The sequence below is a fragment of the Tupaia chinensis genome, unplaced genomic scaffold (assembly GCF_000334495.1).
Source record: "Tupaia chinensis unplaced genomic scaffold, TupChi_1.0 Scaffold000207_1, whole genome shotgun sequence".
Taxonomy (NCBI): Eukaryota; Metazoa; Chordata; class Mammalia; order Scandentia; family Tupaiidae; genus Tupaia; species Tupaia belangeri.
In genome coordinates, this window is record NW_006159682.1 from 1,468,868 (window position 1) to 1,495,869 (window position 27,002).

A 27,002-nucleotide genomic window follows, 5' to 3' on the forward strand; every position below is an offset into this window, starting at 1 on the left:
AACCAACCCTTGATATCTGCAAAGGATTGGTTTCAGGATCCCCATCAGATTCCAAAATTTGTAGATACTAAAGTCCCTTATTTAAAATAGTATAGTATTTGTGTACAAACTTATACATCCTGCTTTATACTTTTAGTGACTCTAAGTCACTTATACTTAATATGATGTAAAAGCACGTATATAGTTGTTTTACTGTATTGCTTAGGGAATAATGAAAAGGAGAAAAAGTAATAGGCTAGACATTGAAAAGATTAGTGAATTAGAATACACATATTAGGAATCACTTCAGAAAACAGTTTGGCACTTTTTTCAGAGTTAAGGATACATCGGCATTTCTCTCCTAAGTATTTACCCAAGAGACATGAAAGCACATTTCTGTCAAAGATATAGAAATAGGTACTTTCTTTTTCTTTTCTTTTCTTTTTTTTTTTTTTTTTTTTTGGAGAGGTTTTCTCTGTAGGGTGTGTGTGCTCGCCAGAGAGACAGAGAGAGACAGAGAGAAAGAAAGCGAGAAATCAACCCCCCAGGGGGAATGACCACACCACAATCCCTTCTCCTCCATTCTCCTCTTGGGATCTTGGGCATGCACACACACGTGCCCGGTGTGAGTTTAAGCTGCCGGGCTTGGGACTCGAACCGTGTTTGACTATACATGGAAGTTCAGAGACATAGCCGTTACACTAACTGCTGGTCCCATAGGTACTTTATTTGTAATAGCCAAACCAAAACATGAAAGGATTTTAAGAAAAATCATTGTTAAGGCACAAGTTAACACATTCACACAAGGAAAATTGCAGTGTATCAAAGTTCTTCATAAAATGAAGGTGAAACATCTCCTAATTCATTTTATGAGAACAGCATTATCCTTATCCCAAAACAAGACAAAGATATTACAGAAAAATGAAACATTTCTTTTAGCCATAGAGGCAGAAAACATTTACAAAATATTTATCAATCGAATCCAGTAAAATATAATAATACGTACATATGTGCATAATATACTTTGCGGCCAAGTGGGCTTTATCTCAGAAATGCATTTCAAACAGCATATACTCTATTAGCATAACTCACCATATTAGTATAGTAAATTAAAAATTCATTTGATCATTTTATAAGTTATTTTTTCTTTTATATTGCCAGAGTGGGTATGTGCTTGCTAGAGCGAGACAGTGAGAGGGAAAGGGAGAAAGCACTCCCAGCCCCAAAGTTGGGCTTGGTCATGCCACAGTACCTTCTCCATTTCTCTATCCTGCTGGGATTTTGGCTATGTACACACATGTGCACAAGCGGGTTTTCAAGCTGCCAAAGCCAGGACTTGGATGCCTGTGTGCATGCTTATACTCCTGAGGAGGTGTAGGACTGGAGGAACATACCGTGGCTTGTTGAGACTTTGCTGGGGTCTCATTCACACAACACACATGCTACCATGAATAAAATAATTTTTTTTTAATCCAGTTGATCTTTAGAGTGAAAAAGAGAATCCAGGGTTGAGATGGGAGCAGGCTTTTATTTCGAAGGGTATGAACAAACTTTTTATGATATAGAAAATGTTTCTTGTCTTGATTGTGTGGAGGTTACAGTGGTATATATATATTCATCAGAATTCACAAGTGAAGGGACCAGCAGTTAGCATAATGGCTATGTTGTTGGACTCCCATGTAGTCGACTACGGTTCAAGTACCAGACCCAGTGGCTTAAAACTCACACTGGCGTGTGTGTGTGTGTGCCCAGGATCCCAAGAGGAGAATGGAGGAGAGGGATTGTGGCGTGGCCATCCCCCCTGGGGGTGATTTCTTGCTTTCTGTCTCTCTCTGTCTGGCAAGCGCATGCGCCCTATAGCAAAAACCTCTCCAAAAAAAAAAAAAAAAAAAAAGGAAGAAAAAAGAATTCACAAGTAAATTTTTTTTGTGTAAATTACAATCCAGTTATTTTTAAATAAAATATGTTGTTTGGATTCAGTGGTACGCTCTTGATGACATCTGCATGCATGTCTTTATGATGTTCCAAGTAAACATGGGAGGAGTACTGCAGTGGCAATGCCATTTTATGATAAGGTCTTTGAAGTTAGACAGACCCAAATATGAATTCTGCCTTTTGCTGTATTGTAGCACTTGCTGCCATAAATCATTTTGAGTAGCCTAGAAATAATAACTACTGTGGGCTAGCTGGTGGCTTGGTTGTTAAAATGGGTTGATGTCACATGACTGATTGCGATGTTTGAGTCCTGGACTTGGTGGCTTGAAAAACACACTGGGTGGGATAGCATAATGCTTACATCACTGAACTCTCACATGATTGACTGCGGTTCAAGTACCAGACCTGGCGGCATCAAACTCACTCCGGGCGCATGTGTGTGCATGCCCAAGATCCTGAGAGGAGACCAGAAGAGATTGGATTGTGACTGTCCTCCGTGAGTGGGTGGTTTCTTGTTTTCTGTCTTTCTCCGGCAAGCGCATATCCCCAATAACAAAAACATCTCTTACAAAGAAAGAAAGAAAGAAAAACGCACCAGGTGTGTGTACATGCATGCCCAAAATCCCAAAAGGCAGGAGAATTGGAGGAGGAGTGATTGTGCCGCAACCTTGCCTCATAGACGAGGCTTTCTCACTTTTTCTCTCTCTCTGACTCTGTCCAGCGAGTTCATGCACCCTCTAGCAAAATAATAGTATTTTATATAATAAAATACTATTTATTGAGAACCTTTATTGACTAGGTACCGTATTAGACATGTATGTGCATTTTACCTCATTAAGTAATAATAACATAAAATAACCAACATTTTTCAAGTTCCTTGGTATTTATCAGGCACTTGGCGAAACATTTTCATGACTTACACCATTCAGTACAGTAACCCAATGAAGTGTTGGTACTACAGTTACCATTTCCATTTTATAAAAGATATGGAAGCCAATAGAGAATTATTTTTAATTGCCAGAGGGCGCGTTTGTTCACCAGAAAGACAGAGAGGGAGGAAACAGCCTCCAATAGGGCATGGTCACTCCACAATCCTTTCTCTACTTCTCCGTCCTGTTGGGATTTTAGGCATGCATGTATACACACACACACAGACACCCGCAAGTGTGTGTGCATGTGCATACCTGGCTTGATTTTTGTGTTTTTCAAGCTGCCAGGGCTGGTATTCAAACCACAGTTGGACACTTTAGGATCCAGGTCCCTGAACTGGTGTGCTGCAGGGGGGGCTAAGAATAATTTTAAAAGGAACTCAGGTTGCTGTCAGAGGGCTGGCTTTGTTTTCTATTCCTCTTTGCTGACAGAACAAAAGGTTATTTGTTTTCTTTGTCTTAAATATTACGTAGGCTTTCTGCAAAGAGTAACTGGGACCTTAAGTTAAAATCTCTTTTTCTTTTTTCATTAAGAAACTTCTTTTAAGTCCTGAAGGCTAAGAGTGTTTTCAAGAATGTTAAGGAGGTGTCCGATGGAGATAGGTTTCTGACAGGAAAGCACTGGGCAGACTTACAAAGGCATAAACCCAATTCCAGACAAGTACAGCTGTAGAAATAGCAACCTTAGCCACAAATGAAAAGACAAGGTTTATATATATTTGGTGTAAAAAATATGGCTCACCATTCTACTGTTTCTATAAACAGAATGATCCTTTGTCAGCAATGACATTTTTGAAGGCCAAGGTTGATTAAAGTTTACGCTTCCACAAATATAATGTTGAACCAGAATTATTTTTATGATGGCTAATCACTTTCCAAAATGTCCACTTAGGAATTTTCTTCAGGGGGAAAAAAGCCACCGGAGCAAGAAATGATTGGATTATAGCATTGTCTACTTAAGCATCAGTATTTCCTTTATCAGCAAAGAATTGCGTTTCCTCTTTTAGTAGATAATCAGGCTTTTATAGTATTTATGCACTTTATAAATGGAATTATATGTTAATCTAATGCTATAGACTCAAAACAACCTAACATAAGCAGATGTAAAATTAAAATAATGCAGTTCCAGGACCAGCAGATGGCGTAATGGTTATGTTGCTGGACTCCCACTTAGTAGACTGTGGTTCAAGTCCCAGATCCAGCAACTTAAAACTTAGGCCATTTGCGTGTGTGCCCAAAATCCCAAGGGGAGACTGGAGAAGAAGGGATTACAATGTGGCCATCCCCCTATGATTTCTTGCCTTCTGTCTCTCACGGTGTCTCTGGTGAGCGCTTGTGCCCTCTAACAAAAATCTCTTAAAAAAAATAGTGTAGTACCAGAAATCAGCTGATTAACTTATATGTAGGCTTGATTTCTAAAAAAGAATTTATGGGGCACTGGAGAAATTGTGATTCTCACTATTTTTTATTTCTGTGGTGTCCATTTTTGTTTCTTACCTTTCAGTCTTTTGTCTTCACCAGATAGAGTATCCTTGCCAGTTTAAGTTTGACTGTCCTTTTACAGTCTCGAATACTATATGCTAGATTTATTTCTCATCTCTCTTTCAGAACCTTCTCTGGCTATTTAATCCCACAGTTTCTTTTCTTTCTTTTTTTTTTTAATTTTCTTATTTTTCTCTTCATCACAGTTTAAACTTTATTCTAGATAATATGTATTGCCTTTTTTAAAAAAAAGTTACTTCAATATATGTTATTCTGTTTTATCTTCAGACCTTGTTATTCCCATGCAGAAATAAGAGAAAATGAGTTAACTGACATCCCCTAAACATTTAATCCAAATTTTCATTCCAAAAAATTTTTTTTTTTTTTTTACATTTGCTAGAAGATTTATGTATTCACTGTAGAGAGACAGAGGGAAAGCAAAAAAAGCACTGTTGATGGGACACAGTCGTACCACAGTCTCTTCTCTTCTATTTCTTCCTCCTTTCAGGATTCTGAGCATGCATGTGCATATGCCCAGTGTGTTTCTCAAGCTGTTGGGTCTGGGATTTGAACTTCATAGTAAGCCATGTGCAATCCACATGGATCCAGCTGTCCCAACCACTAGGCAATGAACTGGTCTCCACATCTACTTTCCCTATACCATAATGCCTTAGGATTATACTTTGCCTGCATTCTCATCATGTGTTCAGCACATAGTAGGTATTGACAGTTGATTGGTTTGAAATAGATTGTCCCTGTTCAAGCTACCAATCTATCTAATATTTTAACAAAGTTTGCAACATAGTTAATTTCTTAATTGTGGAATCTCTTTATCATAATAAATGTTGAGGCCTGAGTTTACAAAAGAGCAAGGTGTTTGATCAAGGAAAGTTAAAGTTTGGACAACTGAAATTTTTCTTACTCACTGATCAGATGTTATTTATGTACACTGTATGCCAGATATCAATGCTAGCCTTAGATATGGACAGATGTTGACTACATTATTTTGTGAGTAATATTTGGTCTTTTCTTATTTATACAGGAGAGATTAAACAGATTCTAGAAAATGAACTTCAGATACCTGTGTCTAAAATGCTGTTAAAAGGCTGGAAGACTGGAGACGTAGAAGACAGTGTGAGTTTCTTAGTTGCTTAGAAATAAAAAGAAAATTGAATTATTCAATTAAGTTAGTGATATCTAAAAATTGTTTTTAATTAATACTGCTACATGTGACAGAAGTAGACTTGGTAATAGTAATTTGGTGTAAGGAATCGGCAAACAATGTTTTTCAAGCTAAAGCATTTTCCTGCTAAACCAGTAAGTTTTAAATGAGTTAGGCATGTAAATGAAAACACTGTATGGCATGTTTTTCCTATTGCTAACTATTTTATAGGAGTTTGGCACTCTTTTTTGAGAGCTTTTACCTTTTTCTCAAACCTCTTAGGGTGTCAGTGAGTGCCCTGGAATAATAATTTACTGAACAATTACTTATTGGCCTGAAAGAAGTCTTACACAGTGTGTACATTTATGCCAAGTATTGATTATGGAACAAAGATAATAATAGGAAATTTTTAAAACTTGGAAAATTTAACTGGTAAGAATATTTCTTTCTTTGTTTACTGGATAGTGGCAGGTGCATGGAATGAATTATATTTTAAGAATCTGCAAGAATGTTGCAATTTTAAGGTAGTAGTTGCTATTCTTGGAACTTAGTAGCAACCTCAGATAGAAAGTATTTCACACACTTTTTCTTACAGAGAGAGTAAGAAGTGAGGTAAACAAGTTAACTCTAGAGTTTTATTTATTTTAGATAGAAATAATGATCAAATCTTTTCATAATAGTTAATGAGTCATTATTGAAATGACCAGGAATAAACTTAAGACTCTTATCTTTTGGATCAATTCTTGTGAATGGCTTCTGATAGACATTGTGTTAATATGGGATTTCATTTGTTATACGGGGATGTTCTGCATATTTTAATAAAATATTTACAGAAACTTTAGGTTGGCAAGATATTTATAAGGTTACATGTAATTTAGTGATGTGTCGTATTAGGAGTCAGCAAACTTTTTCTGCACAGAGGCAAGTAGGACATATTTAAGGCTTTCTGGACCATACAGTCTCCACTGCACCTCCTAAATTCTGCTGTTGCAATGTAAAAGCAGCCACAGACAATATAAGAAACCGCTAGCATAGCTATGTTCCAATATAAGTTTATTTATGGATGTAGAAATTTAGATTTTATCTATTTCGTGTGTCATGAGGTATGCTTTTGATTTTTTTCCTGCAGTCATTTAAAAATGCAAAAATTGTTCTTAACTAACAGACTATACAAAAATAGGGAGTGGGCTAAATTTATCCCACAGGTCATCATTTATTAATCCCTGACAATGTATGACTGTTCTAAAAAATATATGGGTTTAAAAAGAAAAAGTGCTGAGTAAGTCAACAACCTGGACCAAAAAAATCACCAAAATGAATTTGTTTATATAACTATATTATTTATTTATTCATTTACTGGTAAACCTGTGGGTATGAATCAGTTTTGCATAGTGTTTTTAGCAGTTTGTGAAGAGAAAGGCAATCATTTTGAAGGTACCAAGCTATTATTTTAATATTCGAATATAGTCTTTGTTACAAATAATACTTTCAGTTACTTGTATGTACTCTTCTTCCTAGGTTATTTCCATTACTTTCATGCCATTAATTTTCTGATAGCTCCCAAATTTATATTTACAGCCCATATTTCTATGAATTCACTTATGGAAGTTGATAGTTGACTTTTGTACTTTCATATCTTATTGCCATCTCAATCTTAATTTGTTTAAAATGGCACTCTTGATTTTTCCCTTCTATATCAGTTTCCTATGTGTCTTCCCCAATAAATGACAGCACTTTTAAAAAGCCCCTGCTAAATCCAAACATGTGATCATGAATCTTTTCTCATTTCTACAATGTCTGATCCTTTGGTAAGTACTGTAGATTTCGTTAGTAGGTACATATCTCCAAAAAATATTCCAACTATGACCTCTTTCAGTTATTTTGTTGCAGTTACTTAATCTAGGCTATTAGCATCTCTTGCCTGGACCAGCATGCTAACTTCACCATTGTTTTCTCACTATCCTTTCATGGGTTCTTCCAATGCATTGTTCACACATCAGTCAGAGTGATCTTTTTTCTTTTTGAGCGGTTTTTGCTATAGGGCGCGTGCACTCGCCAGACAGAGACAGAGAGACAGAAAGCGAGAAATCACCCCCCAGGGGGGATGGCCATGCTGCAATCCCTTCTCCTCCATTCTCCTCTCGGGATCTTGGGCACGCACGCACACGCGCCCGGTGTGAGTTTAAGCCACTGGGTCTGGGACTCCAACTGCGGTCAACTACGTGGGAGTCCAGTGACATAGCCATTACGCTAACTGCTGGCCCCAGTCAGAGTGACCTTCTAAAAACATAAATTATATCACTTCCCTGTTAAAGCATAACTTTTCATTACACAACTTTTCATTGCACTTCAAAGTTGAGACTACTCACTGCCATCGTCTAGAAGGCGTTGTATTATTTACCTCATCCTCACTCTACAACCTCATCTTGCACCTTTCTCACCCTTACTTTCCATGCTGCAGCCATAGAAACTTCTTTTGAAATCTTTTAACTGAGAGGCATTAAGCTCTTTACTTCTTTACCTAATAGGAATACTTTATTCTGTTCTTTACATGGGTGATTCTTTTTCATCCTTCAATTTTCAACCTAAAGTTACCTTTTCTAATAGGCCTCTGTATCTAATTTGGCTCCCATCCTTGCAGTCTCCATCACAGTGCCATTAGCAGTGAGATTATACCTGTTTCTTACACTTGTATATCCAATGTCTGCTATTATAGGCAACAAGTAAGTGTTCATGCAATAAATACATGCATAAATAACTTTAAGAAAGTATTCCTTTTACTTAGTTTGGTTTGACAGGGTAGATTTATTGGAAAAATCTTTGGATAGTGGCATCGCAAAAAGTCAGTTGTCACTCAATTAAATATTAAGACTAAGCATTTATCAGTAATCCATAGAGTAAAATAATGAAAGATAGAAAGGTACAATGAATTTTCCTGTATGTATGTTGTGTGTATTTGTATGTTAGTCTTATAGAGATAATATACCAGTTTCAAAAGGATGTAATGTGTTTGACATAAAGTTTCAGGACTTCAGTGTCTACTGGTGAAGTTATGGGTTATGGGTTATTGCCTAATACAGTGTTTTTTTAAAAACCATGTACTATTTCAAGGCAAACTGCTAGTGGGTTGTGAAGTTATTTGCATAGCCAGCATTAAAAAAGAAACAGAGTAGAACAGAAAATGTCAGTGTATTGCAGGTAATAAGGGTATTTTTAAATGTCGTTTAACACATAACTAATATTGGTCGAGAATAAGTCTCAATGCTCTTGGCATAAGACTATGCACTTAGTAAGATGGACCCTTTTATAGAGAAGTCGAGAATAAGTTCTTTATGTTTCATGCTTAGAATTAGATCCCCTCCCCAGCTGTCCTTTCCTCTAGCTGCAGATTTAGGAAGGCTTCCTAGATATGCACTCCTCCTTGCTTTCTCACACCTTTTATCTTGCCATTATTATTTCTTTGATTTAACCAAGACTAATTTTATTACACTTTCCTCCTTGTTTATGACAGTTGCTACAAGGAATTCAAGTTCCTAGTTCACCCTTCACTCAGATCTCCGTAGTTTCTGCCTATCCCATACCTGTCTCTATCCTTTTTCCTTCGTGCCTGAAACCTTTTTGCTGTGCTCTGTGGAATTAATTCATCATTAGCAAAATTCCTTCTCTTCCCAACCTTTTCCTGTGCTTTCTTTTCACTGTCTCCCCTCACTGAATATATCTTTCCCAAGAACATTGTTTCTCTGCAGCCTGTTCAGTATTAGTTTACTTTTCTTTCTCCTTCCTTCCTTCCTTCCTTCCTTCCTTCCTTCCTTCCTTCCTTCCTTCCTTCTTTCCTTCCTTCCTTCCTTCCTTCCTTCCTTCCTTCCTTCCTTCCTTCGCAAATGGAAGTCTTTATCTGCAGTCTTCCTCATGTCACTTGGTGACACCTTCATCCTTTAAATTGTTTTATCTAACATTGTTAGGGTCATTGTCGACGTCTTTTTCTCATAGCCCTTATCTAATTTGTCAGCAAATCTTTTTGGCATTGTCAGAAGAATATTTGGAATCCAACTATTTTGCACTACTTCTGCCATCATACTCACTGGCTTAATCCACCAACTGACTTATCTTTTTTTTTTTTTTTTCTAAAGAGAGATTTTTGCTATAGGGTGCGTGCACTTGCCAGAGAGTCAGAGAGACAGAAGAAGATAAATTACCCCCTCCTGGGGAATAACCATACCGCAATCTCTTCTCCTCTGTTCTCCTTTCAGGATTTTTGGCACACATGCACATGTGTCCGGTGTGAGTCCTAAGCCGCCAGATCTGGGACTTGAACCACAATCGACTGTGGGAATCCAGTGACCCAACCATTATGCCATCTGCTGGTCCCTCTTTTGACTTACTTTACTTTATTTCATTAGCTTGCTCTGTTCTCCTGCTGTCCTTAGCCTCTTTCCCATCCATTCTTGACCCAGCTGTCATGATTCTTTTTAAGCATGAATCCAATAATGTCACTCCAATAGTTTCCTTCTCATTCAGAGTAAAAGTCAGACTTCACAGAGTAAAAAGTCTGTACAATATTTATGCTAATAATTTACTTATATTGGCATAAATGGCTGAACACATTTCCTGTTCCCATCATCACCGTTACCTTGCCAACCTTTTTCCTATAAGTGGTTGCTCGGTTCCAGTTGCGTTGGACTCTTCCCTGTTCCTTAAACATTTTGCACTGGCTGTTTCCTTTGCCTACATCATTTTTCCTCTACATCATCTTAGGGTTTTTTTTCTCATCACCTTCAAGTCTTTGTTCAAATGTTTAATTCTCCAAATGAGATTCACTCTAATCACCCAGTTTAAAATTTATATTTCCCAGCCCCATATTCTTTGCTGCTTTATGTTTAGTCAAAAAGTGATCATCTTTCAATATTAAACTATATACATAACTTTATTTATTTCTGCTAAAATATAAGCTCAGTAAGGCCAGAGATGTTATCCCAGGCTGTTCTATTCATTGCTGTATCTTCAGTGGCTAGAGTAGTTTTGCATAGAATAAGTGACTCAATCTGCTGAAGGGGCCAACAGATGGCATAGTGGACTCCCACATGGGTAACCTTGGTTCGAATCCTGGATCTGGTGGCTTAAAAATCACACCAGGCATGTGTGCATGAATGCCCAAGATCCCAGGAGGAGAAGGGATTGCGGCATGGCCATCCCCTTTGGGGAGGTGATTTCTCACTTTCCTTTTCATTATGTCTGTCTTCTGTGTCTGTCTGTCTGTCTATTTCTCTCTTTCCTGGGTGAGCACACATGCGCTAAGGCAAAAACCTTTCAAAAAAAAAATCTGCTGAATAAGTATGTCCTAAATTATGATGTAAAGAGGTAAAATGCATTTCCTAATGAATATTGCTATAAAAAAAAGTATATAAAGTACTTCAGCAAATTGGGAGTTTGAAATGTATATAAGTTTTGTGGCAAGGAAATGTAATGAAATTTTCTGTGGCTATCAAGATAGTAGATCAGATGTGTAGCACAAGAGTAGTTTATTAGAGAGCTTCAACAAAAAAGGTCTTTGGTGTAAGAGTAATGTAACCTAGATAACACTTAGAGACCTCATCCAACTTATTTAACCTCTTAGAGAGCAGCTCCTGATCTATAAAATCATTGGCTTGAGATGTTCTCTGATTTTTTTCAAGGTCTAATGATCTCTGAAAACCTGCATTACTTATTTTTGTCATAATGACTCTAGAATGAAGTGCATATTATTGCAAAGATGGACTTCTTCAGTGAAGAAATTAATAAGCCCCAACTGTGTTCTTATCTATTGGATTTGTCAGAAAAGTTGTGATGTGTTTTTCTGTTTTTCTGTGCAAAAATGCATCATGACTTTTCCATCAATCCAATATTTGTATCTTCTTGTGAGTTAAAGAATTTGTATTTTATTTCAACATTCAGATTTATGCCAATTTATGATCTATATAGGGGAAACAAGGTTATATAAATTCAGAGTTCCCTCTGCATTACCTTGGTTAGGAAATTATCCAGAAGATGAAACGTTACAATATAGAATTACCAATTATTCAAGAATTGTAGGAAAAATTAATGCACAATCAACATTCTTTTTTTGTTTTATTTTTTTCAGACGGTCTTAAAATCTCTACATTTGCCAAAAAACAACAGTCTTTATGTCCTTACACCAGACTTGCCACCACCTTCATCATCTAGTCATGCTGGGTAAGGTATTTATTTTCTTGGGAATGTAAAATGAAGTTTGCTGGTGAATTTGCTTTAAGCTATATATAAACATCATAATTAAAATGAAATAGAATCATCAAATAAATTAAGTGAATCAAATAAATAAAGTTGAAGGTTTAACTTACCAACATCTATTAAGTATACCAGTCTTCAAAATATTTGATATGGATAGTTTTTATTTTTTTAAATATATGATCAGTTATTTAATTAGGTTCTTGGCAAAAAATTTAGAACACCAATTTGTGAGGATAAACTCCATTTGTAAGGACAAACATGGATTGTAGGTAGCCCTAGAGCTGAACAGCTTTGATTTTTGGTAAAATTTGTGAGTGCACAGCTTTCTGATCAATCTTGCGCTGTTCTGAAATCTCATATTTCTCCTTCTCTGTGTCAAAGAGCTCACCTTTCTGGTGTCTGGGCTTCCACAGTTTCTTTTTCTTGAAGTAGGCATTGATAAGGTGCTTTGGGATTTTCACTTTGCAATTTTCATGGAGGTGGCAATGACAAATTTCTGGTGTGTTCTACGCAGTGGAACTCTATTGAGAACCAGCGGTCCAGTTACAAGTAGCAAGCCGCTGCTCAGCTGCTTCAGGAAAACCACTCTCTTGTCTGTCTGGTGTCCGGTGAGGATGATCAGAATGGTCCCAGGAGTGATGCTAGCTCACAGCTTTCTCACACGCTGATTGAAGGTTTTTTTGCTGTGGCTCAACAGCTTTTGAAGCACATCTTCAGTAGGGAAATACCTAGGCATTTTGCACAGTTTAAGCACCCGGGTACCACCATTCTTGTCTCCACAAACTGGCTTTGTGACAGTCGCAAGAACCTTCTCCTCCTTTTTCTTTTCAATCCTGGATTTAGTGGCAGAGTATTTCCTCTTGTACGTGGGACTGGGAGTATCAGCCAATGCCCCGGACTAGGATGGGGTTTCAGCTGCAATGGAGCTTCCCCTTCTTGGGCTTTTTAGCCTTGGGTTCACCCTTTTTAACCTTGCCACTGGCATCAGCCTTCTTGGCTTCAGGTTTCTTCTCCTTAGTATCCTGCTCCACAGCTTTTTCACCTGCCATCTTGTATAGTGGGCTGGATAGTTGGTTTTAATGGTGGAATCTTCTTTTTCTTCTTCTTTTTCTTTTTTACTATTATTTTTTTAATTGCCAACAGGCATGTGTACTTGACAGAGAGAAGGACAGAGACAGAGAAAATCTCCCCAATGGAATGTGGTCATGCCACAATTCTTTTCCCCATCCCATTGGGATTTGGAACATACATGTACACATGCCCAGTATGTTTTTGAAGCCATGGAGACAGGAATACTAACCTTGATCAGACATACGGTATCCATCTTTCTATGCACAGCACTGCTGGCTGCCCAGAATCTTCTTGTTCAGACTATCTTTAGTAAAACTCCAGTATTAAAAAAAGTAGTCAAATGGTATTTTTCTGATTCAAGGGGAAGAATTAGAGTTGGAGGGAAGGAAAAGGGTAAATGGAACCCCAGTCTCTTGTTGCTGAAGAAGATGTACCTTTGAGAAAAATTCAATGGACTCTCTAGAATAAATCCCCAAAAATACCTACATAAAATTTTTATTAAAATTTTCTCTATTTGGAATAAAGAGCCTCATTGTTTTTTCAGTGTTCACAGTAGAACTTAATACATTTATATAATGATCAAGTAATTTTAATATTATTCCTTAAGTTTATGATTGGTAAATAAACTGAGAATGCTTGTGTTACTGATAGAATAATAATTTTTGTGAATAATCTTTTCATGCAGTATTATCCTATGTTTAATTTGTAGATTTTCATGGTTTTTAAACACATTTTATTCTTTTTAAATACAACTTGGTGATTATTTATTTATTTATTTTTGTAGTGGGGAGACCTTTGTCCTTAAACTCCAAACTTTGTCAAACTTTTCTCTCATCACCTACCAAATATCTTTATTTTTAGGTAGATAATAGCAAAAAGAAAATTAAATTTGACTACCAAAGTAGAAATCAGTGAGCTAAAAGTTAAATTGAATATATACCCTGGTGCTATATAACGATGTTTTTGGTCAGTGATGGACTGCCTATATGACTGGCTATAGTGGAGCTCCAAAATACCTATCACCTAATAGCAATGTGGTCATTGTAACATTGTAGCACAAAACTTTTTTTTAATTTTAAGAGAGATTTTTGCTATAGGGCATGTGCGCTTGCTGGAGCGAGAGAGAGAGACAGAGAGATAAAAAGTGAGAAATACCCCCCCGGAGGGATGGTTATGCCACAATTCCTTCTCCTCCATTCTCCTCTCAGGATCTTGGGCACTCACACACACACGCCCTGTGTAAATTTTAAGCCACTGGGTCTGGGACTTGAACTGCGGTCAACTACATGGCACTCCAGTGATGTAATTGTTATGCCATCTGCTGGTTCCACATAATACATTTTTAATGTGCTGTGGTAATGCTCGTGCAAACAAACCTGCTACATTGTCAGCAGTATAAAAGCATAGCACGCTGTGCCAGCTAATAGCATGGTTAGGCAGCTGGATTCCACATGGTTGACTGAATGGTTCAAATCCTAGACCCAGTGGCTTGAGGAATACACTGGACGTGTTTGCAAGGTTGGTCCTAACTATAATGTTGATTTTATTGCTAGCTCTGAGTGGCTTAGATGATTCTTGAATTGTTTGTTACATAATTTGCCCAAAAATCCTGAAAAGAGACATGGAGGAACAGGGATTGTGGTATGGCCATCCCCCATATGGGGTGCTTTCTCCCTCCCTCCCACTCTGTTTCTCTCTGGTGAGTACACATGCTCTCTGCATATTAAAAAAAAAAAAAAGAGGCATAGCATATAAACTCTATATACAGTACTTAATATTTGATAATAAATGACTGTTACTGGTTAATGTATTTATTGTTTACTGTCTATACTGTTTATTCTTATTTTGGGAGTAGACTCATGAAAAATTAAGCTTACTGTAATATTTTATGCTACCTTATACCAATAGCAGCCTTATATATTTCATGTTTACTGGGTTTCTTGATTGCCTCATTTTTCTCTTGTGTTCTATTTAATGTTGCATTTGCTTGGTTTCTTCATTGCATCATTTCTCTTGGGCTTGATTTAATCTCATGTTATCTTGTTCATCACAGCCCCATGCATACAAAATTTGCTGCTAATTTTGCTAGTGAGAGGTCATGTTGAGTGGTTGACCTGAAAAGAAGATTAATAGTGATTAAAGAAAATCAGTGGTGGGTATTTGTTCACTGTTCAGGCATGTCCCATTCCACCATAGTTATGACGTTGAAGAACAAAGTGACAGAAGCTGTTGAAGGATCTGCTTCATTGAAGGTAGTAAGATTAACAAAAATTTGAGAAGGGTCTATTAACATATAGAAAAATGTCTAATAATCTGAAGACTAGACATAGCATATCCTTCTCAGACCATAGTGATCATGGCCAAAGCAAAAAGTTTGTTTACACTGTTGAAAAGGCTAGACCTGGCTGTAATGTTAAATTTATTGCTAGCTCTGGTGGTTTAAATGATCCTGAATTGTGTTTTTGTTACATAACGTGAAAATGAGTTGTGAATCTATGAGCACTGATATGAAGGTAATTTAAGAATTTTGGAAACTCTAGGTATAGGCTATCCCATGTTAAGTTTGTGTAAGTACACTCTACGATGTTTCCATGATGATGAAATTACCTAGAGATGCATTTTTTAGAACCTGTTCCCATTGTTAAGTGATTCATATGATGTATTTGTTAGTTTGTTAATAGTTTGTCTTACATTAAGAATTTAAATATTTCTTAGATTGCTCTTTATGTTTTGTTTTTAGATCATATATTAATGGGAATAAATTTGCATACTATTATAAAATTACAAACTACATACTTGTAGTTCTGGTGTATATAGTATAATAATGTTAATATAAGCTTCAGATGAGATTAAGTTAAACAATGAGTTTTAGGTATAGTTCTTTATCTAGTCCGGTAGAACATTATTTTATGGGTTGGTTAACAAAGTATAATCACTGTCATACACCATGTAATCCACAGATAAAAGTTGACAAGCGACATCATTGTTTATAGTCTTGCTTTTTAGTAGCATGATTAAATGGATTTTTCACAATGTTTTTCTGGACTAATAGAAATGTTTTTCATTGCCATGCAACTGATTTTAGTTTGACTGCCAATCACTCAATCACAGGCAAACTGGGGACCATCGTGCTGCTGAAATGCAGTTTATTGGAGAATGAGTATTTCATGTAGCACTAAAGTATTGGATCATCGGAAAAGTCATGATGCACATTTGCATAGAAAAACATAGAAAAATACATCATGACTTTTCTGATGGCCCAATAGTATTCTCCAGTTTGCTTTATGGGTTTTTACCAAGTTCTAATTATGCTATCACATCTTGTGTTGGAACAAATAAAAACAAAAACAGTCCAAAGGCAAGTAAAAGATGTAGTGAGAGAAGGACCATGTGAAGACTCCTTCTAATGTAAAAATATTAGTGCACATTTTACAAAACCTAACTAAAAAGCCAAATTTTAAATTCTTGTAGAGTGCTTATATATATATGTATATGTATATATACACACACACATATATTTTTAACTGTCACAAATAAGACTTTTTATTTGTCACTATTAAAAGTCTGAACTTTAAACAGATTCTTGGATTGGTGGTTGGCACCCATCTCATCCCCAGTAACTTTTCCAGAGCTTCTACCTTCACTATGAAGCTCTATGAGTTTTCCCAGTTCAAACTTGGGCTTCTTCAGCATTTTTATACTTTTCCAATGAAGACATGGAGAGGATAGATGGATTGGCAGTCTTTTCTATATCTTTTCCGATGCTGTCTGGAATCCGTTTATTGACCACTTCTTCCAAGTCATTTGTCTGCACCTCCTGGGTCACAATTTCCATCATCTCCTTTCAGATTTGGCAGACCTGCTGATGCTGGGCATAAGGGGTCTTCCGTAATTGATTGTTGTGTTTTTTAGTAAACCCAACGCAGAAAAGATGAAGCAGATAACCATTGGTAGTCTGGACATCTGCCTGAGCTTCAATCATGGTCTGCCAATTTTTTTTGGAGAAGTTTTTGCCATAGGGCGCGTGCGCTCGCCCGACAGAGACAGAGAGACAGAAAGCGAGAAATCACCTCCCAGGGGGGATGGCCACGCCTCAATCCCTTCTCCTCCATTCTCCTCTCGGGATCTTGGGCATGCATGCACACGCGCCCAGCGTGAGTTTTAAGCCACCGGGTCTGGGACTCGAACTGTTGTCAACTATGTGGGAGTCCAGCAACATAGCCATTACGCTAACTGCTGGTCCCTGCCATTTTTTGACCATGGAACACATTTTGTCACGGGCGAGATCCATGCCATGGAAGTTAGTCTGTCAGTTTTTGCCTGAACATCCTCACTAATTAGCTTGAATTTCCTAAATGTGACTTTGTCATTCTGCAGATCTGTAAGGCTCACTTCAAACACACGGCCCTTAAGGCCATCAGACACAATTTTGGTTCCTTGAGTCCTGGTAGCTAGTGTCTTCCCAACATTTCTTATGTTGAACATAGCAGGTGCTTTTACATCATACCAATCTTTTTTAGAAAATTGATCAACCACTTTCTTCTTGGCTCCCTTTTTGCTGCCTTTTATGAAGTGCGTATTCTTGCCAACGGCCATGGTGCTACTCAGCCAAAAGGTTCCAATATATTTTTCTATAAAATTCTTTTTTTAGAATGTACTTTCTTAAGTGATTTCTTGGGAGACAATTTTAAAAAACAAAGTAAAGAGCCAGCTTGTGGCGTGGTGGTTAAGGTAGTTGGATTCCACATTGTTGATTGTGTGGTTCAAGTCTTGGACCTATTGGCTTCAAAATGCTCTAGGCACATGTACATGCATGCCCAAAATCCTGAAAGGAGGGAAAAATGTAGAAGGGATTGCAGTGTGACTATCCCCTTTTGTAGATGCTTTCTTACTTTCCCTCTCTTCTCTCCCTGTCTCTCTGGCAAAGCACATATACCCTCTGGCAATTTTAAAAAGAAACAAAAAAGACAAAATTAAATCCATGTAGAATGTTAAAAGTAATGGTAAGAATTCTTTTCTATTTATTATTATTATTATTGTTATTATGATTATGATTTGTTTTTGTCATAGGGCACATTTGCTTGCCAGAGAGAGGAAAAGTGAGAAATCAACCCCCTACCCCAGGGGAGATGGTCACACAGCAATCTGTTCTCCTCTAGTCTTCTTCCAGGATTTTGGACATGTACGCACATGTGCCCGGCATGATTTTCAAGCCGCCAGGTCTGGAACTTTACTGTGGTTGGTTATATGGGAATCCAGTGCCCCAACTATCATACCTCCTACTGGCCCCGTCATTATTATTTTTAAATTGCCAGAGGTCACATATGCTTACCAAAGAGAGAAAGATGGAGAGACAGAGAGGGAGAGGGAGAAAGCACCGCTTGCAATGGGCATGGCCATCACACAATTCTTTCTACTCCACCTCTACATTTCATTGGGACCCATGACTTGCATGCTCATGTGCTGCTGGGGCTAGGACTCAAAACATGGTCAGCCATGTGGTATCTGGCTCCCTTATCCACCAAGCCACATCACCAGTTTCAATTTTTTTAGTTAGCATTTTTAATTTCACATAGTAATTGAACATGTTTTTGGAGTACAGTGTGATTTTTCAGTGTATGAATAAGATGTGTAATGATCAAGTTGGGGGTAATAAGCATATTCATAGTCTCAAAAATCTGTCATTACTTTGTGTTAGGAATATTTAAGATCTTCTCTTTTAGCTATTTTAATATATAAAGTGAATTACTGTTAACTATAGATACCCTACAGTGCTGTAGAACTCTGAGTTATTTCTCTTTTCTAACTTTAATTTTGTGTCCATTAACCAACATCTCTTTTGTCCCTCCCCATTTTCATTTAATCTTTCACCAAATAGAAAAAATTTTAGTAACTATATCTTGGGGCCTAAAAAGCCATTTCGTACTGAATTATATAGTACATTGTATTATTTGAAATAGTAGACAGATAGAATTTGCTCTGTATTAGACTCCATAATGAATCAGATTGATTTACATTTTTGCAAAATTTTGTTATAATTGATGGAGTCATATAAATCTTATTTGTAATTTGTAACCTTATTTATAATCTGAAAAGGGGAAAATAAAATATCTAATCCTTCATGTTATATTTGGGAATTAGCAAATGAATAGAACAACTCTGAAATTGGTAGAGGAAATTGGTTGGTTTATATACATACTATCCTTAATTACCCTTTTTTCATCTCAGGTATTTTTGCTATAGGATGTGTACACTTGCTGGAGAGACAGAGACAGAAAGCAATAAATCACCCTCCATGGACTATGGCTATGCCACAGTCCCTTCTCTTCCACTCCCACTTGGGATTTTTGGGCATGTATGCACATGTACCTGGCAAGAATTTTAAGTCTCCAGGTCCAGGACTCAAACCACAGTTGGCTATGTGGGAGTCCAGTGGCATAACCATTACATCATCTGCTGGTCCCATGTGGTATTTTTCTTAAAAAATAGTATATTTTATTTAAGTGGTAGGTTTTTATGTTTAATTGGTTTTATTGCTGTTTGTTAAGTTTTCTCTGAAGTGAGTTCAGTGGATGTTGGAAGGTGGAGGGGAATTGGAGAAAAATTGCTTGTTGATTGTAGTATACAGTTATGGCAAGGACCGTCCTACTGATGGATTCCATCAGTCCAACTTCAGTGCAATGGCAAATATTAGATTCTTTCATTGTAAAGTATTAGTCTTCTCTAAAGGGACTAGACATCAGTATGTCACTCTTTAGTAAAATTTATTGTAAGTAAATCTAGAAAGTAATGTGATTAAAATTTATCTCTCCTAACAAGACATTGAAGAATAATGAGGAAAATCCTGGGTTCTAGGCTCAGCGTGGCTAAGACTTTAGATTTTTTTTTTTCCACTTATAAAGTGGGAAGAAGCATTATTTCCACTTGTCAGGGTAATTGTAAAAATTGAGTAAGCAATAATGCTATATTGTATGTGAAAGCAAAATGACAAAGTACAATCATTAAATTCATTTATTTAAGTTATTAAGTGCCAATGGTAATTGTTTTCATTTGAACCTCACCTGATTTTTGTAACAACTCTGCAAGGACACCAGCCTATTTTGATGCCTCTGTGTTATAGATGAGGAAATGGAGGTGTTTAGAATAGATGAGAAAGTTAAGGTGTTTAGGAAGATTAGGAAAGTTGTTTGAAATAAATAGTAAGTACTTCCGACTCTGAAGATTGTGCTTTATCTATTATAATGAGCATTCAGACTCTTGACAAAAACATATGAAACTTTATTGCATAGATGTCTTCTGTTTTGGAAGCTGTTTTCTAGAATGAAAAAATTTTAAATCTTGTAATTTGTTATTACAGAATCTTTGAAAGGCATTCGCTTATATTATTTCACTTACTGTAATTCTTCTTAAGGATCTTCATGGAATTTCAGTGTGTAAACTTACTCTTAGTTATAGTACATTATTAATCATTTAATAAAATGTAGATATAAAATAATATGTTCTTAAATTGTTTACTGACAAACCATTTTATTCTGTTTTCTCTAAAGATGGAGAAAACTCCGTCTCAAATCATGTCCTATTAAGAAAAAAAAACCAGACTTGATTTTACTGCCACTAGGGGGTGCCTGGTAATTGAATCTTTGTATTTACAGTTTCCTTCTGAAGAGAAAAAAAGGTATAAGCTGAGAGCAGCAAAATTACCATATGAACATCTGTACTTGATTTCAGATTTTAAAATAAATTACCTTTTTCAGAAAACAGAATTTAAGCTTTCTGAGACTTTAAGAAGAAATTCTTTAGTCATAACAGTTGAAAGCATTTTAAACTCTTTAAAAATAAATTATATTTCATCTAATTCATTGAGATAATGAAGCAGTACCTCTGTGGTACAACTGAAAATTATAAGTTATAGTAAAGGTAGAAAGGGGGAAAACTGTTAATTATACATGTTTCATATTTAGTACAGGAAAAATTTAGTCCATTGGTGATTTATTGATTGCCTGCTAGATAAAAGCAAGCTCTGTCCTCAAGGAGCTTATACCTTTTTCATTAAGGATATATACCTTTTTTCCAAAAATGTTTTCTTTTTAAATTCAGTTACACCTTTCCTCTAGTATTTTTTTGGAAGCCGCAAAGTTTTTCTTCGTTGGTTTCCTAATGGTGCCTTTCCTTGAGACTGTTATCTCAGGAAACGAGGGCTGTTATGGGAAATGAGGTGGAAGAGTCAGTATTCAGATCAACTTATTCCATCACTTTCTGGTCCTCATGGCAGGTGTCCCACCAGCACTGAGGCATTCACAGTTCTTATGGATGGTGGGAAAGGAATGGGAAGTCCCATTATGGTTCCATTCTCTGTGGATTTTGTCGTGATTCTAAATCTGTATGTATCAGGAATTCTCTGAATATTCACTGTGTACAGCTGACCTTGCATTGGAGTCTATACCTTTTTCTTTGTTTTAAATAATTATTTTATTGGGGCTGGCAGATGGCATGGTGGTTGAGGGTGTTGAACTCCCCCATGACCAGTCACTGTTTGAGTCCTGGACCTAGAGACTTGCTTTCTTGCTTTATTTTCAAATTAAAATACATACATATATACATACATACATAAAAAGAAAATTTATTTAGTTACTATCCATTTTCAGTCACTTTATCCAGTCTTCCTTGTAAGTTTTTTTTCTTCAGCTGCTGAAAATGTTAGTGTTCTTGCAAGTTCTGTTCTCAGCAGTCCTCTTTTTTTTTTGGAGAGGTTTTATAGGGCATGTGCACTCACCAGAAAGACAGAGAGAGGCAGAGAGACAGAAAACGAGAAATCACCCCCCAGGGGGGATGGTCACGCCACAATCCCTTCTCCTCTATTCTCTCATGCGCCTGGCGTGAGTTTAAGCCACTGGATCTGGGACTCGAACTGCGGTCGACTACAGGGGAGTCCAGAAACATAGCCATTACGCTAACTATAGCTAACATTTGCTATAGGATATGTGCACTCAGAGAGACTTAGAGATAGAAAGCGAAAAATCATGCCCCCCCCCCCCCGGGGTATGGCCATGCCTCAATCCTTTGTCCTCTGTTCTTCTCGGGATTTTGGGCATACACGAACATGCGCTCAGCGTGAGTTTTAAGCTGCCGGGTTTGGACCTCCAGCAGTGGCCGACTTGTGGGAGTCCAGCGACGCTACCATTATGCCAACTGCTGATCTCCTCAAAAAGGATTTTTAAAACATAGCTATACATTATTTACCCAAGAGACATCTTTTAAAGTAACAACAGAAAAAACAAGGAGGAGAAAATGATATTCTAAGAACTCTTGGCAAATATTAACTAAAAGAATGTAGAATGGCAATATTAATGTCACATAAAATTTAATTTAAGGCATAAAGCATTGTAGGACAATTTTTAAGAAGATATGACATTTATGTACTTATGTGTACAAATCAGCAAAATTTGACACAGTTACAAGGAGAAATAGACCAATCACAGTCATATGCAAACTTTTTCAGAAATTAACGAATTAAGCAATAAATCTTTGTATGCTATAGAAGGTTTAAATAACCAAATTAAGTACATATAAAATACTTATTAAAAAAATTAATGATGTACAAAAATCAAAAACTGTATTAAAGATTGCTATATATATATGTACATATATATATATATAAACTATATATACACATATATAATTTATTTTTATTATTTTAAAATTTGCTATAGAATATGTGTGCTCACCAGAGAGAGAGACAGAGAGAGAAGGAATGTAAGAAAGCAAGCCATCAGGTCTGGAACTCAAACTGTAGTTGGCTATGTGGGAGTCCAGCATCTGCTGGCCCAATCACTATTTAACCTCATTCTCTCACCATTACTTAGTGAAATTAGAGGTGAAGTAATAATAAAAAGGTATTTTCTATATTTCCTCATACTTTTGGATACTGAAAATTATTCAAATAACTTATGGGCATAAATGAAATCTTAATAGCCTTCAGTTATTTAGAAGTGAACATTAATGAGAGTAAAAGTGTGAATTCAGCAAAAATGATACAAAAAGGTAAATTTGTAGTCTTAAGTCTGATAATTAGAAGCTAAGAAAAAGGATTGAATTGTATGTTCAATTTAAGAAAGTAAATAACAGCATAGTGGGTCTGAAAAATAGAAGGAAAAATTTAAGAGCAAAAATGAATGATTACAGGCAATCAACAAAAGTAATAACTGTTTGCTTGAAAAGTCAAGCTAAGAAAAAATAAGAGTAAGCATAAATAAAAATATTAGGTGTGAAAAAGAGAACTTGAGCCGTCCTGTAGCACAGCAGTTAAGGGGAGTAGATACCATATGGCCAACCACATTTCAAACCCTGGCTGACTGCTTGAAAAACTGAGGTACATGTGCATGCATACCCAAAATCATCATAGGAAGCAGGATTGGAGGAAAAAGGATTGCTTATGACCTTGTTCCACTGCAGGAGTTTGTTTGCTAAAGCTTTAAGGCCATGTACAAATGTTGGAGAAAAATGAATGTTTCTAGGCTTGATATTGCTGTTGATCACCTTGGTGGAAAAGGCATGAGTAGATATCTTGGTAATAAACAGACTTCACAGCTTACTTTAGTCACAGTCCAGTAATTGATGAAAATGTTTAGCTCTATTTTAAGTATATAGATTTTCCTCATTTCTATGGCAAAGTGACAAAATACGGTATCCCTTACCTTACTTGTTTGTGTCACTTTTATTAAGTAGTTACTGAGTCTTCCTGTTGGGTTTTGACCTTTCTGTATTGGGCTTATAATTTCAATTAATGTTTTACTGACTTCATACGAGGGTGTTTTTGAGCTCTGGTTGTGTAGTCAAGCATATGGTCCTCTTGTGTAGCCTTTGAGGTTTTTTTTTTTTTTTTTTTTTGAAGTTTTTTCCAAAAGGGGCGGTGGGCTGCCCAAGCACATTTCGCTATAGGGCGCGTGCGCTCGCCAGACAGAGAGAGACATAGAGACAGAAAGTGAGAAATCACTCCCCAGGGGGGATGGTCACACCGCAATCCCTTCTCCTCCATTCTCCTCTCGGGATCTTGGGCACATGCCCGGTGTGAGTTTTAAGCCACCAGGTCCGGGACGCGAACTGCGGTTGACTATGTGGGAGTCCAGCGACATAGCCATTACGCTAACTGCTGGTTCCCTAGCCTTTGAGTTTTGAAGTTGCTTTCTAACTGTGGCTTTGAATTAGGTGCTCTTTGTGTAAGCAGGAGTAAAATTCAGGGTGCTGATTGGAACTCTTGTAATAGATGAGTAACAATGGCATTAAAATGTATGGCTTTTTGGTGGTGGTATTCTTATGCAACCATTGATTGGAAAACAGTTCATAGTGGCTGTGAATTAAGTGAGAATAGTGTTGTTATTTTTTCAGTGGGTGCTGTGGAAGGAATTGAGTAGTGAGTCAAGATAACCAACTTCTAGTCTGAGCTCTGTTATAGAATCATTGTATGTTTGACTTTGAGAAGGTCACTTCTGTGCTCTGGGCCTAAGATCCTACCTAAAAATAAAAAGATTCTTCTAGATTCTTAGTCATTCATGATGCCACTCACCCTTCCTTTCTTACAGGGTTCTTAGCAATGATTTATACACATAAAAATTAGTAGCCACATTGGAAAACAAAAGTGCTTTAGTAGATAGCCAAAAATCCAGTGGAGGATGTTCTTTAGACCGGAGTCCTAAGTAGGGTCTTTTTCTTTTTATTCCTGATCTAAATCTTAGAACCGTAGACTCACTTGGCCTATAGAGTAATGACTAGATCTTCAGAGCCTCATGAACTGATGTAGTAAACCTGTCTTACCACATAGTCACAGTAGGAAAGAAAGCTTAGAGATCTCATGATAAACCTTGTTTGGGGTGTACCTACCACAAGGGTGAGAAATGGAAGAAATTTTAGTGAACCAGATCCTAGGAAATGAAAGAGGAAGTTGCTGGTCTGTCTCTGCCTTATAGAAAGCCTAATCTTGTACAGTGCGACTTTGTGAATAATTCTAATTGCCCACTCTCCCTTCCCACCAGCAGAAACAAGTCTAGCATGAGGGGAAAAGCTATAAATGTTCTCATTAAAACTCTTCCCTCGTTAGGATAATCAGCATGGGGGAATATTTTATCTTCCCTATGAGCAGAAAGGCAGAAGCCTGAGGAAAAGCAAAAGAAACATTTTCTTTGAAATCTTTGAGGTCTCTTTCAACCTTCTGTGTTTGGTATGTACTTCATAACACCCAATAAATTTGGTACAATGAGAGAAAAACCTCACATGGCTGACCGTGGTTCAAGTCCTGGACCTGGAGGCTTGAAAAATCATTGTTTTTTTGGACCAGCAGTTAGCTTAATGGCTATGTTGCTAGACTCCCACGTAGTTGACCCCGGTTCATGTCCTGGACCCGGTGGCTTAAAACTCACGCCGGGCACGTGTGCATGCTTGCCCAAGATCCCAGGAGGAGAACGGAGGAGAAGGGACTGCGGCATGGCCACCCCCCTTGGGGGGTGATTTCTCACGTTCTGTCTCTCTGTCTCTCTCTGTCTGTCTGGCGAGCACACGCGCCCTATAGCAAAAACCTCCCCCCCCCCAAAAAAGAAACCAAACAAACAAACAAACAAACAAAAAAAAGAAAAATCATTGTTTTTTGCCCTGGTCCTAACAGAGACATGCTACACTCTTAGTTATATGTATGTTGATAGACAAATATAGTATACCTTTTTTCTTTTTCTCATTCCCACCTTTCATCTACTACTGATACCATTCCATCGCCTTCTGCCCCCATTGTTATTTATTTATTTATTTATTTATTTTTTGGTGGTGGGGGGGAGGTTTTCACTATAGGGTGTGTGCACTCGCCAGACAGACAGAGAGAGACATAGAGACAGAAAGCAAGAAATCACCCCCCAGGGAGGATGGTCACGCCACAATTCCTTCTCCTCCATTCTTCTCTTGGGATCTTGGGCACGCACGCACACACGCCCGGCGTGAGTTTTAAGCCACTGGGTCCGGGATGTGAACCACGGTCGACTATGTGGGAGTCCAGCGACATAGCCATTATGCTAACTGCTGGTTCCCTGCCCCCATTGTCATAACTAAAAATGATAACTGAGAAGTGTTGTGGGATTCCTTTATTAGGAGGATATTCTGAGGCAGCTTTTGAATAGTTTTCATTCCACTTGTGTTTCTCCCAGTACCTTATAGTCTGTGCACAGATCATAATCTTTATAATATTTTTCATTCTTTTGCCCATATCTTGCTATTTCAGTTTTTAGTATACTGTCTTCACTCAAGTAAAGTTGTGGACTTAGTTTGAGAAAAAAAAACCTCTAGGATTTCATCTTTGGAAGGAGCTAAAATAGTCTTATCTAGTACCATTTTATGACTAGGGTATCTGAGGTACAGAAAGAGAAAGTTAAATGCAGGCAACTTTGGCTTTATTGTGGGTTCATTTTCAGACTACTGCAGTAAAGTAAGTCATACAATTTGTTTGCTTTCCCGTTGCATATAAAAGTCACATTTACATTATACCATAGTCTGTTCAGTATGTCATAGCATTATGTCTTTTCAAATGTACATACCAGGACCAGCAGATGCCATAATGGTTGTGTTACTGGACTCTCTCTGGCCCTATCCAGACCCATTCACTTCAAGCTCACACTGGCCGCGTGTGTGCATGTGCCCAGAGTCCCGAGAGGAAAGTAGAGTAGAGGGGACTATGGTGTGGCCATCCTCTGGGGGTGGGAGCGGGGGGTGTGATTTCTCACTTTCTGTCTCTCTGTCTCTCCGGTGAGTGCATGCACCCTAAATCAAAAATCTCTCTCTAAAAAAATTTTTTTTGCCAAAAAAAAAAAAAGAAAGCCCCACAAAAGCTAGAAAGCATCTCAACGTTCAGTTAGTCCTAATTGTTTTTGCTGATGGAGGGTCTGACTTTGGTGGTGTTGCCTTTGACTGGTAAGGGTAGAGTGGTAGTTGTAGAAGGTTAGGGTAGCTGTGACAATTTCTTAAAATAAGACAGCAATTACGTTTGCTGCATCAGTTGGTTCTTTCTTTTACAGAAGAGTTCTCTGTCTTATGTGATGCTGTTTGATAACATTTTACCCACAATAGAATTTTTTTCAAAATTGGAGTCAGTTTTCCCAAATCCTGTTGTTGCTTCACTGCAGTTACTTCCTCTGTTGAAGTTTTTTTTTTTTTTTTTCAGAGAT

At 37.3% G+C, this 27,002-nt stretch overlaps 1 protein-coding gene across 1 annotated transcript in view; it reads left to right on the forward strand.

The window, feature by feature from the left end:
* Positions 1–27,002, forward strand: part of FAF1 (Fas associated factor 1) — a 470,502-nt gene that overhangs the window by 151,566 nt on the left and 291,934 nt on the right. The window contains exons 5-6 of the mRNA XM_006147256.2: positions 5,368–5,459; positions 11,606–11,697. Of these exons, the coding sequence (XP_006147318.1) occupies positions 5,368–5,459; positions 11,606–11,697 (184 nt within the window). The remainder of the gene's footprint in view (positions 1–5,367; positions 5,460–11,605; positions 11,698–27,002) is intronic.